At 38.0% G+C, this 16,491-nt stretch overlaps 1 protein-coding gene across 1 annotated transcript in view; it reads right to left on the reverse strand.

The window, feature by feature from the left end:
- Positions 1-453: 453 nt before the first annotated feature.
- The window catches only part of CDH7 (cadherin 7), a 92,463-nt gene continuing 76,425 nt past the window's right edge, over positions 454-16,491 (reverse strand). The window contains exons 9-12 of the mRNA XM_024199519.1: positions 15,916-16,037; positions 13,485-13,602; positions 10,310-10,561; positions 454-3,045 (exon numbers count right to left, since the gene is read on the reverse strand). Coding sequence (XP_024055287.1) covers positions 2,552-3,045; positions 10,310-10,561; positions 13,485-13,602; positions 15,916-16,037 — 986 coding nt within the window. The 3' untranslated portion in view covers positions 454-2,551. The remainder of the gene's footprint in view (positions 3,046-10,309; positions 10,562-13,484; positions 13,603-15,915; positions 16,038-16,491) is intronic.

Raw genomic sequence — 16,491 nt, forward strand, 5'->3', positions numbered from 1 at the left:
CAGACAAATGTGTGTAGTGTAACAACAGAGTTTCAGGATCATCTTCAAATTGTGTAATGGAAAATGAATACATGCAAGAATTTTCAATGCACTAAATAAAGTGGAACAGATTTCTTCCCATAGCAAATGCAAGGCAAAGCTGACACATTTTTATGAGAAAGGGGATATACTTTGTTTTTATAAATATAAAACAGGAAAAAAGCAAGGCAGTTGTGCTGTTTACTTAAATAACACTGAAATCTCCTTTGAGTGATATGTGCTAAAATCAGCAATTTTTACTTCATAATCCAAATGCATGAATTATTTTATCTTCCCACCAACAAGGAGATTATTATAAAATTGTTCTCCCATCACCTTGCTGATTTAACACCAACATAACACCTTACTTTTATTGAACTGCATACGCTTGATACTTTTTTCACTTTCTTTTATTGAAAATCTTACATATGTGACTAAAAGTCATGGGTAATTATCTTTCAGTTCCATTACAAAATCGGTCATCTATCTATCTATATATATATCTATATATATAGATTTAATACAACTATAAGCAAATCTACTGAATCATGAAGCAATGATTGTCTACAAAAATGTTATCCAAATTAAATAACTGTGTTGCAGATGATCAAAATTATGTTTTTAATGAGGCTGAAGGCCACTTTCACATAGTTAATTGATAATACTGGATTGCAAGAATTACAAAATCTTGAGGATATTTCTCCCCACCCCCATGTGCAATACATACATTAGGATTTCACTTTAAGGGTCCTCTTTTCAGAAAAGCACTTTCAGAGTGAACCTCATCCACTATGGAGTGACTACTCGCTGCATAACCCTTCAACACTTATGCATGCCTCTGAAGTCCTAGCAAAGTCAAGTCACTGGAATTTAACACATGAATAATGTTTGTAAGATCGGGTCCTTATTTAGGAACTCATCTACATATGCTTCAAAAAGAAAAAATGGAAAGAATATTAAAAGAATACATTATTATTACTTGAATATATGCCTTATTTTCTAATAATAAATCATGAAAGATGAAGTATAAATATTGTCAGAATTATAAAAAAAAGTCTTATTCTAAGAAACCCTACTTCAAAATTGTACAATATTTTAACCTACAGCAATTGTCCTTCTATTTTGGCACTCCTGAATCAGTGTAGAAATTATGTGTTGTGAAGTTAATTCCTCTGGGGAAAATACTTATGTGAGTCAGGATCAAAAGATGGATTCTGGAGTTTATAGCATTACATTGCTTAACATATGAAAGAAATTTTTAACAGTCTTTTACTGTGATTCATTAACAGCAAAAGAGAAGGGGAGAAAAAAGCACGGTCTTTAAAGTCTTCCAAGCGCATAGGACATGTGACCTTGAAAACTAAATCTCGCACTAAAGACACTCCCAACTACCTCTGAGTCTTCTTTCGAAAATGCAATGTACAAATATTTTATTCAAATGCCTCCGACATGGTAATAGCTCAGAAGAATGACTGTGTGTCCTTGTAGCTGTGCTCCTTTCTGAGAGATGAATGGCGGGCTCGATCGCTTCACTGTAATTTCTCCATTTCCATGCTTCATTTCCTTCATGTATCTGAGACTGGAGAAAAATCAGCATGTTCTGACGAGTCTAATACCATGAGGCAGTAAAATGGACCTGAATTTAGCGGAGACTGGAGCTCCAAAATAAATATAACTCTATGTGTCAAATTAAAAAAAAAAAAGATAAATTCTCCTGTACAAATCAGAAGAGATAATAAAAAATAACAAATAGACAGCAACTTTCTGCATACCTACACAGGCATCACAAGACCATTTTCAACTTTAATAATCTCTTTTCATGGTTTTTTATTTTATCTGGATTGTAAATTATTTCAATAAGCTGATGACAAACATTGCAGGTTTTCTTAGCATGGTTTGCAATTATTTTTGTTTGTTTTGATAACCTAGGTATTTACAGAGATTTCTGATTAAATAGCTCTTTTAACCACCATCGCCACCAATAAAAATATTCTGCTGGGTTTGGTTTTTTGTTTGTTTTTTGTCTTGTGTTTGTTTTTGTTTTTTGAGCAAGCAAGCTGCATGCAGTACTGTAAATAAAATTTGCCAAAAGATTTTGTATCAGAAAAGTACACTATATATTGTAAGACTGTTTTGAATGGAAGATTGTGTTTGTTTGTTTCCTCTTCTACTTATCCCTTATTAGAGACTTTACAATCTAGACATGGCAGTACTGTGAAGGCATCTATAGGGTATCATTGGCTCATTGAAGTCACAGTGCACTACGTACTCTTAGAAGTTAGTTGCCTCTGCAGGTATATGAGGGTTGCTATCTATTTGGATATGGCTGAGCATCTCATTTTATCAAAAATGCCATCAAATGCTCAGGATCTGTGTGGTCAGTGCAGTCCCTAGGACAAGTCTAATGAAAATATGCTTCACCAAGGCAAAAAAACCTAAAAGGTTAAAAATGGAGAAATATTTACAACTTGCCTTAGTCCAGATGTTGAGTTTTTGTTTTTCTTCAGTTCATTTACATAGAAAGGTTCCAAGGCTATGAGTACAAGCTGTCAGGTCCAGTTCCGTACATATCCGCAAGTCGTTTAAAACGAGGCCCCCAGTCACTGAGGTAATCATAATTCTGATCAGAGTTTGAACTGATGGAATCTAAAGAGCTGAGTGACTCAGCCACTGAGCCATTTCCCTCAAAGGCATATGTCTGCAAGGAATCATATGGCGGAGCACAGGGATCCACATCAGCCTCTTTTAGTCTCTCCCAGATAAATTCCCTAAAAATGACATTATCTGGGATACTTTTAAAAGTTGGTCTGCTCAAGAACTGAATCTCGGGAGTCACATCCCTTCTGGTCTTGGTGTCTCGGATGATGTTGAGGTTTCTCAAGGCAGCCATATCAAAAGCCTCCGTGTCTTCTTCTCCGCCACCTTCATCATCATATCTGACTATGTTTTCCCTGATATCTCTCTCCTCATCAAAAATGAGTGGCTCTTTTTTCCGCCGTCTCATGGTGACAATCAGCAAGACCAGCACTGGAACACAAAAGACCAAAGTTTTAGTGAAGCTGAAGTTTGAATTTATCCTCCACTCAGATCTTTTCCAGTAGTGGAACTATTCCTCAGTTTATACCATACAGATCCTTTCCTTATCCAGGGAACACAATGTCCACATCATGCAGTTAGATTTCGAATCACTAGTAGGTTCTAAAATGGCTTTTAAACAAAGACCTTTTAGATATTACAGAATCTATTTCTATTTCCACAGTAATTCTGACTTAATGTCTTCATCTTTAATGCTATATCCCACACTATCTGCTAAACATAAATTTAAGAGCCAGTTGAGGCTGATTATTACAATCTTACAGCAACAAAATGAAAAAAGAGACCTTTTTCTGAACTCCTAATTGCCCAAGCGGTAAAAGCACATTCATAAAGATACTGCATGGAGTTTAACAAACGTAGTTTGAGAAGGGACTGAATTAAAGTATGGCACCATAGGTTCACTGATAAAATACCTGTTCCTTGATTGGGAAACTCTGAGTAGTTAAGTAATGTCTAATATACGCCTGTTTTGAGTTCATGGATTAAAAGCATCTCTATATTAGACTGCACTTTGCTTTAATGTGCAAAATACTATAGTTGGTGCCTGTGAATTATGTCTGATGAGAATTGCTAAGGCTGCTTGTGTTTATTGGATCAACCCCTAAAGGTAATGGTTTAAAAATTTCTGATATTTCAGATTTATTTTTTTCAGCTTAAAAGCCAAGATTAATTTATAGAGGCTTAGCCAAAGTACAAGGAGGAGACTCACTCCAGGCATATAATATACTTGCAATCATTTACAGTTTAAATATGTTTTGGTAAACAAACAGGTACTATTCACAAACATAATTTGAAGGGACTAATGTGAATACTACATTCATGTTTGAGAGATGACAGACTGTTACTCATCCTCCTAAAAATGATTATTTTATTTTAACATGGAAGCATCTGAATAACTTTGATGGGATTAGTGGGAGCTATAATGTATACTTAAGGTTGTAAAAATCAGAAGACATTCAGTATTAAAGCTGCTCTTCCACCCTATCTCATAGCATTGTGCCTTGGTGCTATTTTTAAACTCTCCTAAGAATATATTTTTGTAAAAAAATACATGATCCAAGGTTATATTCTTTGCCCCACAGCACTCACATACTTCTGCTGGATGTTACACAGACTTCCTGAAGGGAAAATTTCCTGAAAGCTAATTTAGATCAGTTTTGGTTTAAAGGAACTCAGTTCTCCTTTGGCTGATTCTTTGCATGCCATGCTTCTTCATGGACTGAAATTTTGTTTCAGAATGCAAAACACTGAATATAAGGTTTTATAATATAAACAGAAGCACAGCCAGGTATGTAGCGATATTAGGGCATACCACAATAATAAGAGTAGTTGAACTGAGATACTACATAATGAAATATAAATTAGACACCATTAACCCAAAGACATATTATGGGTATTAAATACATAAATAACTACCTTGGGACAGTCCCCAACTACGTGAACTGTCCCCAGGTATTCTCATGTGTGACATCAATGCAGTACATAACGCAGGATTGTCATCCTCATAAGAACATCTTTTCAGGGAAGTATTTTCTACAAAGATGTCAATCTACACACAGGGCATAATTTAAGATGTGGGTCAGGTGGCAAAAATACCTAAGCAACTCAAAGCCATTCAGACTTCTTTTCTGTTTAGAAGTACCACACCATCTTTCTTATGTAGCTTTTCCAGTCCAGTGTCAAATTGGCCTACTGCACAATCAGACTTCAAAGACGGGTTTTTGCAGTTCCTTCCTGGGCACATTGTGTGCCTTCTAAAAGTAAGACTGAAACAAGTTTTCTTCCTGAAGTTTTCTCTTTTTGATAAATATAGTAAGCAATACATTATTTTTCATGTAGTAGCTACAGGGCACACATCTAATGATCCATCTATTAGCAGATGCCTTGTGATTGTGAATTATTGCTGCATCAGCCTATATTTTTTGTATGACATCTACTGGCATAAGAAAGACATACATTACTTTAAGGCGGCACTGGTTTGGTGAACACTATTCTGAGCCACGTTTACATCAGTTTGAAATATTAGGAGTTTGACCTTTGAAAGGGATTTAGAGTAGTTTCCAAATATTTTTGTGTTAGCAGAATATATGTTTTGTTGTAAATTACAGTATGGTGAACATAATATGTACACTCCCTCTCTCCCTATACACATATATATATCTCCTAGACACAATGGTTAAATTTCACTCTTAACAGGTTTTCTTACAAAAAGTGATATTTTTAAATGAAAGACAAATTATGTTGCTATCAGTGATAAATTTGTGATTTAATTTAAGATCACTATAGACAGAACTAAGGGTTTTCTCCATCTTTTAGTTCTTTTATATTTTTACCATGTCAGTGTGACAATTTGTATTGCCATGTAACAAGCATCTAATCACTTCCTTTACTCAAGTGTAAATGTGTTTTCACACTCCTGTCATGCTGAGCAGACTTCATTTTGAGATTTAAATACCTGCTAATAAGTGAAAAATATGAAACTTAGTAGATATGCCTGCCTAGAGGTACAATAAAAATCAAGATCAAATGAATGTTTTATGCAGTGTGCCTTGTACATCCCACTCTTGCTTGAAGCAAAGAAAAATATGAAGTCTTTCAAAAGGTTAAACATTTTAGCATTTAGATGGTTTTAAGAGATTATTAATTTCTAACTACTCCAGCAGCTATGAACAATAATGTTTAACCTCTAAATGAACAAAGCCTTAGCTGCATTGCAGGGACTGTGGAGATTATTACAGGCCAAAACCAAACATCTGTGGTACCCAAAGCAAGCACGTCTGATTTTAAATGTCGTCTATTTCCCATTATGGCCTATTTCCTTTCCCATGTTCATCACAGAACCAGTGATCAAGGCAGTAAAGTGTGCCTGACGGAATGACTAGAAAAGCTAATTGTATAGATTGTACAGTGGAAATAAAAGTATAGTACAAGCATTAGGTATCCATATTAACACTAAACAACGACACAGACAATAACATCACTGGTTGTTATATCTAATAAGCAAAGCAGCTAATACCAATTGTTATAAACAACTAATCCATGAATAACCAGAACAAATAATGGTTGGGACCACACTCGGATTTTGTACCAATTCAACTAGCTTGGTAGAAAAAGCAATTGAGTTAAATCATTACAATGCCCTTATGTGGATGCAGTTATACAGATATAAATGTATTTATATCAGCACAGCTTGTTTGGGTACATTTTGTCAAAATCAGCTATGCCGATAATTAACACCTTTCTGTCACTGCAACCATAGTAAGGGTTGTAACCATTTACCTTAATCTGTTTCTGAACAAATATAGTTCAGTCAGTGCAAAAACTGTGTGTAGACCAGTCCCAAGTATATTCCTGTGTAAGTCACTGCCTCTCAAAGTAATTGTGCAATGTCTGTAAATTTGAAGTTCTCACTTACCTTAGTAGGCTGTCACACAGCATGTCTCCCTGTCTCTCTTTTTGTTCTAGACTTTCATTTTGTACTCAAGGCAATTGCTGTATCATTGTAAAGATGTAATAATAGCCAACAGACAATCCGGAAGAGAGGACCGCAATCAGGGCTATAAAGAACGTCATGCAGCTAATACCCACTGCCATACAATAGTCCCTTAAGCATGTTCTCTAATATAGCAATAAACCACATCAGGCTTAGAATGAGTTGAATTGGTTCATGCCTTGGATGTGTTATGAATCCTGGAGCTAAAGGCTGGGTACCTTCAGCCATCTAAGAAATGCCTCAGTAGCGTTCTAATTCATACACTCTCACGGCTAGTGCAATCAGATAGCTCTTGTGGTTAAAGCAGATTGGGACTAGGAGATCTGTTCCCAGATCTGTACAGGTTTTCTGGGTGACCTTGAGTAAATCAACCTGGCTTAAATTTTCAAAAGTGACTGGCAATGTTGTATGCCCAATTTGAGAGATCTTAGCAGGGGATGATTTTCAGAGAACAGGTTCTTAGCACCATCTGAAAATCAGCCCCCCTTCAAGGTATCTCAGGTTGGGTATCCCAATATTGACTTACCCCAAAACACCATTTACTTAAAAAAATATAGGCCATAATCTCTTTATGAGTCAGTTTCAGATCCCGTGTCCATCTTATCTATTTAGAATGTAAGCTCTTTAGGACAGGGACTGTTTCTTACTATGTATTTGTACCAAAATTGCACAAAGAGTCGCATATCTCATTAGGACCCATGCATGGTACAATAATATTAACAATTAATAAACAATTTTATTTTATTTTAATTTTTAAATCTACTTTTGGAAATTTAATTGTATTATTATATAATATAGCATATAGTAGTGTATATAATGAGGTGCAAAGACCTTTTTTTAGTATGGGATAGGAAAGTGGGTGCCGGTGGTGGGTTACCGTTTCAAGTATGGAAGCTAAAAGTAGGAAAAGCACATTCTACCTCACTGCTGTTTCAATGTAATGGAAATTCCTGAGCTCTGGAAATAAGTTATGTGTAACTTTACATGCAAATACTTCTTTTTGTGAGCTTTTACATGTACATATAATAAAATTGTAGTTACACGCTATGTTAAATGCTTATTATAAAAACAATTATTATTGCATCTGTGAGATGTTAACTGAAAAATAAATTACACTGAATGAAATTACCATATAATTTTCAAAGGAGTTAAAGATTTCCTCTCTTATTTCTTAAAATAATTATGCACAGTATAAAGTGAATGACACCCAGCATGGTACTTTTCACATGTTCTTCGTAGTATAAATTACAGCCATGTTTTTGTTGAAAACAACAGCTCTGCTGCAGAGTTGATACTGTGCAGCTTTTCTAAGTAATCGACTGACTATTGGAACTTTCTTGTGGAACAGAGTTTAGAAATCAATCTTCATTAGTCAACCTAGGGGGGGAAAAGCTCACCCCTTTGACCCCCTCCACTTTGAGGCTCTAACTCTGGCATTCACACAGGACTACATCTTCAAAGCCAGCTGTTTAACATGCACCTGCAGCTTTGCATGTAAGCATCCAAATGTGACATTGTAGGCAGAAAGTGGTAACGGGCTCAGCCATGCAAATGTTCATTTGGACAAGCAAAAGTGAGCTTTGTGGGGATATTCAGATGGCAAGTTTTGAAAGCCCACAAAATGCAGTGAATGTCAATTCTTTTGACACCTATGCTGCAGAACAAATTATTTAGATAATATGTTCTGAGATTCTCTCCTCTTCTCTTTGCCAGTGCTTGTGAACAGTTTCAAAGGGATGAGAAGGAGCACTGTGGTGCCATAAGTTATCTGCTGCATTCCAACCCCATTGGACTGAAGAGAATAAACAAGTTATTACCTGGCAACTTGACAACTAACAAGTTGGGTCTCTACTGAATGATTTCCCTGAGAAACACTGTCTCCTGTTTAATAAACACACACCACACACACACCAGTCCTGTAAACCATGGAATATTTTTACAGGTCTTTGAAAATAACCGTCTCATTTATTTATATGCCAGAAATGATGGTATGTCAGTGTTGGGTGAAATGGCTTTCTATGAGTACAGAAATTGTATTTCTGTAAAGTACTTTGGGCCAGATCCCAAGTTGTGCAAACTTGCATTACTCTGTCAACTTCAACCAAGCAATGCCAATTTATACCAGATAAGGATCCGTCCCTTAGTCACTGATCCAAGTGTGGAAATATGGGAGGGCATGTGTTCAGGAACTTTCTTTAGTCGTGCTGATGATCAGGGTAGTAATATTTTTTTTCCATATGGCTCCATTCCATTTTTAACCTTATTAACCTTACATACTGTTCTTAAGTATTGACGGAGCAATTTAAGTACAGCAAAATGAGTAAAGAACAAATTTGAAAAGCTCCCTGCTTTGTTTGTCACAGGCTTAAAACACCAGAAACAGGAAACACTACAACCTGTGTACAACCACAGTGTAAACTGACTGAGTTCTCCATACTGTTGTTGTTTTATTGTTCCGTTAATAGTGATCCAGGCAGTCTCTGCCTGTTAGTTTTGAGCCTGTCTGGGCAGTCCAGAGTACCAGAAGATATGATGCCTCAGGGAGGCACAAGGCATTCTTTGGGGATGTGTGGCCTGCTCTCCACCAATGCACCTAATTCACTCTGCAGGCTCCTGCAGGGGAGGAGAGGCAATGGACTGCATTTAGAGACTTCAAAGTAGCCAACACCAGGAAGGGCACACTGCTGGATCCGGTTTGTACACACACAGTGGAGGAAACTACAGTAAAAGCCTATTGGTTGGAACCACCTAAACTGATTCTGTATTTTAGCTACCTCTGTGTCTACGATACCAAACTGTGGACATTACAATCTCCCCACGCCTTTTGGGATGATACGCTCACCAAGAGTACTCATATAAACCTTGACTCAGCAAAGCACTTAAGCATGTGCTCAGCTGGGGCCTCAGGAACACTGGGACTCTGACTGCACCAGAATCTTGCACTGGGTGTGAAAATATTAGGGAAGCTCCTTGGTTCCCCTTTCTACTCCACAATCTTGAGTTTTTAACACTGTCACTGCCTAGTCAATTTCACTTCAGTCTCCAGAAGGAAGTGAGAAATCCTGATACAACTCAGCTTCTAGTGTGATTTCACAATTTCCAAATCAGTTTTTCTCCCTCTCTTATCTAGTTTCAGTTTTGCCACGGAATGTAAAATGCAACTGTGCTAACAGCTGCAGGTATAACAAAAGGACAGCATGCAAATGCTACTCAATTAAATATGCTAATTCTCATCAAGAAATTAACTTGTGACATTTGCTATATGTCTTTTGCTCTTTGCAAATCAATAAATATTATAAATGAATATCTTTAAAAGAAACAAACTGTTGTTTATAAATTTGCATATTATATATTCAGTAAGTAATGTGAACGCTACCAGCTATATTATGTTCAACAAGAGAGAGACTTCCATAAATGCATTTTTTCACCTGCAATATCTATCTATACCTATTGTATCAGTTGCAACTGATATTATTCCTTCTACCATTACTTTCTGGCAGATTACCTTTCACATTATTTACCCAAATTTGAATAGCCAAACTAAACGGCTTTGTATGGCTCATGTTATAAAATGCCTCTGTTGCTGGATTATTAGTTTTTCTTGCCTAAAGAAAACTGAGGATATAAACAATAAACAAGGTTGGTTTGTTTGTTGTTACTACTGTACTTTGGGTGTAAATGAACAAAATACCAAGGACATACCTAATAATGTCAGTACACAAGCAAGTATTGCTATAAGTGCGCCAGTGCTAAGTCCTGCAGGCAAGATGTATGCTTCTGCATTGCATGTTTGGGCTATGCCGTCGGCATCACAGTCACACACTCTGATAGTGAGGGTATTGGTGCTACTAAGTGAAGGCGAGCCACTGTCCACAATGAATATTGGCAAATAGAAAACAGACTGTTCCTGTCTCCGGAATCCATTTCTCCTGGTTAGCACAGATGCGGTGTTGTCTAGAAGAAGAAAAAGACAAGTGTAAGACACTCAGAATTTCTAAAGGAATAGTCCACAAGTAAAAATGCATTTTTTTTCCTGTCTAATGGACTTTAAGTTTTATATTATTTTATTAACTTCTATTTCCTGGCCATCCCCCATAAAGTGCTGCAATGATATGATCTGCTTGAGATTCTAGTTCTAGCTCATGGAAAAACCATTAAGGCCTGTATTTACCAGTAAGGCTTATGCTGGAATTGTGGAGGCCTATAAACTTTAGTCACACTTGCAGTGCCACATTCATGAAGCAAAATCCCAGAAGGGGTGGGGCACAGTAAATGAGATGAAAAAGTTTGCACTTCACTTATTACTTTAAGTAGCTATACAGTGTATCAACACACATTTCACTTCTAATTTTACAGGCTCTGTTTCCCCACCCTAAATGTGCATTGATATTAATGGAAGTTAGATTCACACAGGAAGAGGAGAAGAGGAGAATAAGCCTCAGAAATCCACATTATCACAGCTTGGGTCACTGTGTATGACTACCAAAAAAAAAAAAAAAGCATGGCAACCGCACACACAAACACATATTTGTGTGTGCAAATGCACAATTAGGTAATAGCACATCTAATTATTTGTCTGCATGCACAAAGACCCATTAGTGTACACAAATTATGCAAGAATCTGCACGTATAATGGGAGACTGCACTTGTTTCAGTCTTACCCGGTGTACAGGAGTTTAAAATTGACCTGGAAATGACAATTAGTTTATATATTCAAGGTCGTAAGTGAGCTCCTCAAAATGGTGCACCTAGTGGCTTAAAGACATATGCAATGGAACCAATCACTTCAAAATCCATAATCACATCTCAGGTATCTTTCATAAGAAAATAAAAAGCTATATAGCCTCTAGTGACAATAAAATAGTAGAATAGCTGAGATTTAATTAACAGCTCACAAGCACCCAAAGATAGGTTTTAAAAACTTTATTAAGCTGCTCAAATAGATATGGTGGTCACAACTGATTTGTAATGGTTAGTACTATGTTTTAAAAGATATAAATAATAATTTTGCCTCCTGAAGAAAGACAGTGAGAAATGACTATTTGCTGATGGTTCCTGACTGCACTCAACAAATCAATGGATAATAAAGAATCAAACCTGTATATTTGGCAGGTATTTACATTTTAAAATATTTTTTTATTAAACATGTTTTAAAATATATTAAAACTGAATAGTGTATTAGTGACTTCTTTTGTGACTTTTTCTTTTTTTCCCCATTTTAAAGTTTCAGTAGTTCAGAATAACACATAATTAATTTACTTTTCCTAATAAAGAGTAAAATGAACACTTTGTGATCAGTAAATACTTGTACCCATGCTTAACTGTTCCACTGAATTCAACAAGGCCACCAACATACTTAAACTTAAGCATATGCTTAAGTGCTTTGCTGAATTGGAGCTTAAAAGCCCAGATGTTCCAAAAGTGATGCACAGAAGTGTGTGAGTTTGTGCAAATCCTGACATGCAGGGATTATTGTCCCTCTGTGGTACATATGAAAAAGTACATATACGCTTTTGCACACACCCATTAGAAAATATGAGCAATTATTTCTGAGCGCACAAGTCTGGTAAGGACAAAGTTAGATAATCAAAAAGGGACAACTTCTGCCCTTACTTACACCTCTGTTGACTTTATTGCTGTGGCATGGGGTGTATTGATCTAGATTGTATGTTCTCTGGGGAAGAGAGTGTATTTTTACAATATTATGGTACTTAGCACAATGTGTCCCAGAATCCTGGCTAGAATCTCAGAGGGCTAAGATATTCTAAGTAATAATATTAATAATAATAAATGCATTTGAGTCTTTAAGTCATGATCTAGAAAATCACTTCAGCATATGCTTACTTGACTTCACTATTATTGTTCATATAAGTAAAGTTAAGCACATTGGAAAAACAAACTGTGGACAGCTGAATAAGGTTCTTTATCAACAGACTGATTTTTTGTATTGTGGTCCAGGAAAGACACTTCATTTCATTTTATATTTAGTTTGTATTCTTATTTTTATTAGGGACAAAAGGTGAATCAAAGTGTGGATATAGTTTGAAAAATAGTCCATAAAAATAGTGCCTTTTCACTCAACTTATGTTTAATCATTTATTTTACTACCAAGAGCAAGTTTTTTACTCCATTTCACATTGCAGAGCAAATAGAGGAGTGCAGCAGTGAGATGGGGGTCTATTTTATTCTATTTGCTTCAACCATTAGCTAAGCAGACTGACAATGTCCAGCTGCCATACATATACAGCAACTAATGAGAACGCCAATTAGGAGTGTGTTCTCATCTCTTTTCACCAGTGGGAATGTGATGCCAATGATGGTCCTTTGTGTAAATCTTCGGGGAAATACAGTCCTAGAAAGTATGTGTAAATATTGTAGGTAGCCTAAAAAATGAGCACTCAGCCTTCACCTCCAAAAACATCATTCAGTTGCTGAAAAGGCGGAGGTTTTTTTCCAAAGGAATTCGCATTTTGCCATGTCTTTGGGGCTCATTTCTTTATGCCCTGAGTTATATTAATAAAACATGAGGCCCAGAACATTTTTCAGTCACTGCCCCCAAAGTAAAATCTAATTTGGATAAAGACCTATAAATACAGAAAAAAAAGTGAAAAAAGGCATTTGGGGAAAAAAAGAAGATTTGAAGCCCTGCTGTTTAGCTCAAGGCTCAAAATGATTTAAATAACAGTTTCTTCCTCTTGACAGATAATCTCTAGATAAAAGTTACTTTGCGGGGCTGATTGCTCTTTAATTAATGTCCTCAGTGGCAGGGAAGTTCGCCTAAATGATAATCACCATGTTTCTGAAAAAAGGGTGGTGGTCACCTAAGGCACCTAAGTCAGTGCTCACCTAAGGCACCCAACCACATTTATATTTTTACCTTTGTTGTCTTGCAGAGTAAAGTTGTGGTTATTTGCTGCTTCTGCTGTCAAACTGAAGTAGAACTGGTGACCGCTGGGTGGGTCATCTTTATCAACAGCACTGATTTTCTGGATTACCTGAAACAAGAGAGTTAGTTTGAAGTTATACTGGGTTTTATATTTTATATAATACAAAGAAGTATATACACACATGCCCTATACATACAGTGCTCAGGGTCAAGTGATAAATTGCATTTGTCATGCACTTTCAGCCACCTGACTTCCGTTCTGCCCCCTAACACCTTGTTCTAACATTTCAACCTCGTAAGCAATTTTAGACACCATTAACTTTCGTCTCCCATCTCCCCACTGAAAACGGTTCAAGATAAATACTTTTCCTTGCCTTCCTCTACCCCAATCTGCACTGGCCCGAGGCACTATGTGGCCAATATTCATCCAGTGACAGGTTAAGATCTACTACATCACCACTCATTAAGGCTAGGAATAAGAGTTTTATAGTGTTGGAAAGGGGACACCTTATGTGTGAAAATAACAGTAGATATAATCTAGCACTAGAGAGAGAGAGAGACAAGCCTCTCACAGTTATTTGTGGGTGCAATTAATGTCACATTGTGTCTGCAAACCACAGGTGTAAAAGTAAAGGCCAGATTTTAGAGTTAATTAAGGATGAATAAAACAGAATTGAGTATTAATTTAATCAACATATTCTGAAACATGACAAACCATACAAAATATAACAGACTAGACCAGGGGTCGGCAACCTTTGGCCCGCGGCCCGCCAGGGTGCTTACCCTGGCAGGCCGGGCCAGTTTGTTTACCTGCCGCATTCGCAGGTTTGGCCAATCGCGGCTCCCAGTGGCCACGGTTCGCCGCTCCAAGCCAATGGGGGTGGTGGGAAATGGCAGTCAGCACATCCCTCGGCCCATGCCGCTTCCCGCAGCCCCCATTGGCCTGCAGCGGCGAACCACGGCCAGTGGGAGCCGTGATCGGCCAAACCTGCAGACGCGGCAGATAAACAAACTGGCCCGGCCCGCAAGGGTGCTTACCCTGGTGAGCCACGTTCCAAAGGTTGCCGATCACTGGACTAGATCACTGGTGAGCAACGTGTGGCTCATCAGGGTAATCTGATTGCAGGCCACGAGACATTTTGCTGCCGCTGACCGTCTGCAGACCCAGCCCCCGGCAGCTTCCAGTGGCCGTGGTTCACCATTTCCAGCCAATGGGAGCTGCAGGAAGCAGCGGGCCGCAGGGACGTGCTGGCCACCGCTTCCTGCAGTGCCCATTGGCTGGGAATGGCGAACCACGGCCACTAGGAGCTGCAGGGGGTGTGTGGATGGTCAATGTCAGCAAAATGTCTCGCGGCCCGCAATCAGATTATCTTGATAGGCTGCATGCGGCCCGCGGGCCACAGGTTGCCCTCCACTGGACTAGATTCATGTCTTTGATGTTTATAATTTATATGTGGTCATGAGTGTCTGGAATAATTGTTTAGAGCCAGGGACAGTGTGGGCAGATACTCATATGCAACTTGGTCAGTCCATCTTAATTCTCATGGCTTACAAGACCCCCGCTGGTCCAGTTCTAGGTTTCTTTTGAGCAAATGTGGCTAATCATGCTAATTCATGTTGTAATTTTAAATTTTGTTGTAATTTTGAAAAATGGACAGAACAGTGATGTCTTTCATGAAAGAGGTGGAAGGCTGAGACTCTGGGAGATAGCACAGAGGTGGAAATCCTCCATGCAGAGGGCCATTGCATCCAGGGCGGTGCATGGATGCTGTGAATTTCAGGAATAAAACTGCCTCCAGTTTCCTAGGGGGTGAGAGGTTGGAGCAATGTGAATGGTCTTTGGGTCTCTTTGAGTCTGATCTTCAGAGGTACCAAGGACAAACAACTCCTGTTGAAGTCAATGTGTGCAAGGGGTGCTCAGAACCTCTGAAAGTCAGGCCTTGTGAGGGAAACCTTGTGCAAGTTCTAATACAAGAGAACCGTCACAGGGGATATTGTGGCCCTTGGACCCTTTTTTCCTAACTCAGCCAAACTTGTGCCACCCACATTTAAGTTTTAGGAGTGCTAGAGGATATAGGACTCAGTCATGTGAAGTGCTGAGCACTCTTACTTCGTAGTGGGAATTAAGGGTGCTCATCCCTGCACAGAATCAAGCTCGCATAGCATCATTTTGCTATGCAAGGACATCTGGAGTTTTACACGGCTTGTGCACATCTAATTTTTATTTCTGCAGCTCTTTCACTGTAGCCAGTATGGTAGAGTTTTTAGACTTTGTTTAATATTTGTTTATGCTGTGCAGCCCTTCCAAAGTGTCATTTGTATTGCAATAAGCTGACTGTCTTTTATCTTAAAGCTGGCATCGTTTCAAAAGAAATTACTGCCTAACCAATGTGAATAAACATCTGGAAGTATTGATCTGCACCTGGCCTGGCTGAGCATTTTCACAGACAGTGGTCTCGTACTCCATGGCAAACTCGGGGGCATTGTCATTGATGTCAAGGATAGTGATGGCCACATATCCTCTCCCAATCTGTGCTGGGTTCTCTGTGCAAAACAAACAAAGACATAAACAAACACATAAACAAAGATCCTTTACAAGGTTTTTTTTTTTTTTTGGATCAATATGCCTTTCATTTGCATTTTTTCTTGTGTACAAACCTGTCAAAATGAATTAAAATACCCCCTAGAAACATAATGTAAAATAAACTCTAGGGTAGAAATCCTGGCCTTTTTTCAGACAATGGGAGTTTTGCCATTTACTTCAGTGGGACCGTATTTCACCGTAGGGGTCAAATTCAAATTCCAATGTATAAACCTCAGGAGCAAAAAGTCCCTGGGGTGATGGGAATAAGGTGACATAAAAACCCTGCCACCTCCTGTGGGCTCACAGCCAGTCAGCATAGTACCATTCACCTAGGATGGGGCATGATTTGAATGGATATGAGACGCATTTATTCAGTTAATTTCCCTCACTAATTTAGGGGAGCCCATGACAGAA

This window comes from Terrapene carolina, unplaced genomic scaffold, assembly GCF_002925995.2.
Source record: "Terrapene carolina triunguis isolate 2854851 unplaced genomic scaffold, T_m_triunguis-2.0 Scaffold58, whole genome shotgun sequence".
Lineage (NCBI taxonomy): Eukaryota > Metazoa > Chordata > Testudines > Emydidae > Terrapene > Terrapene triunguis.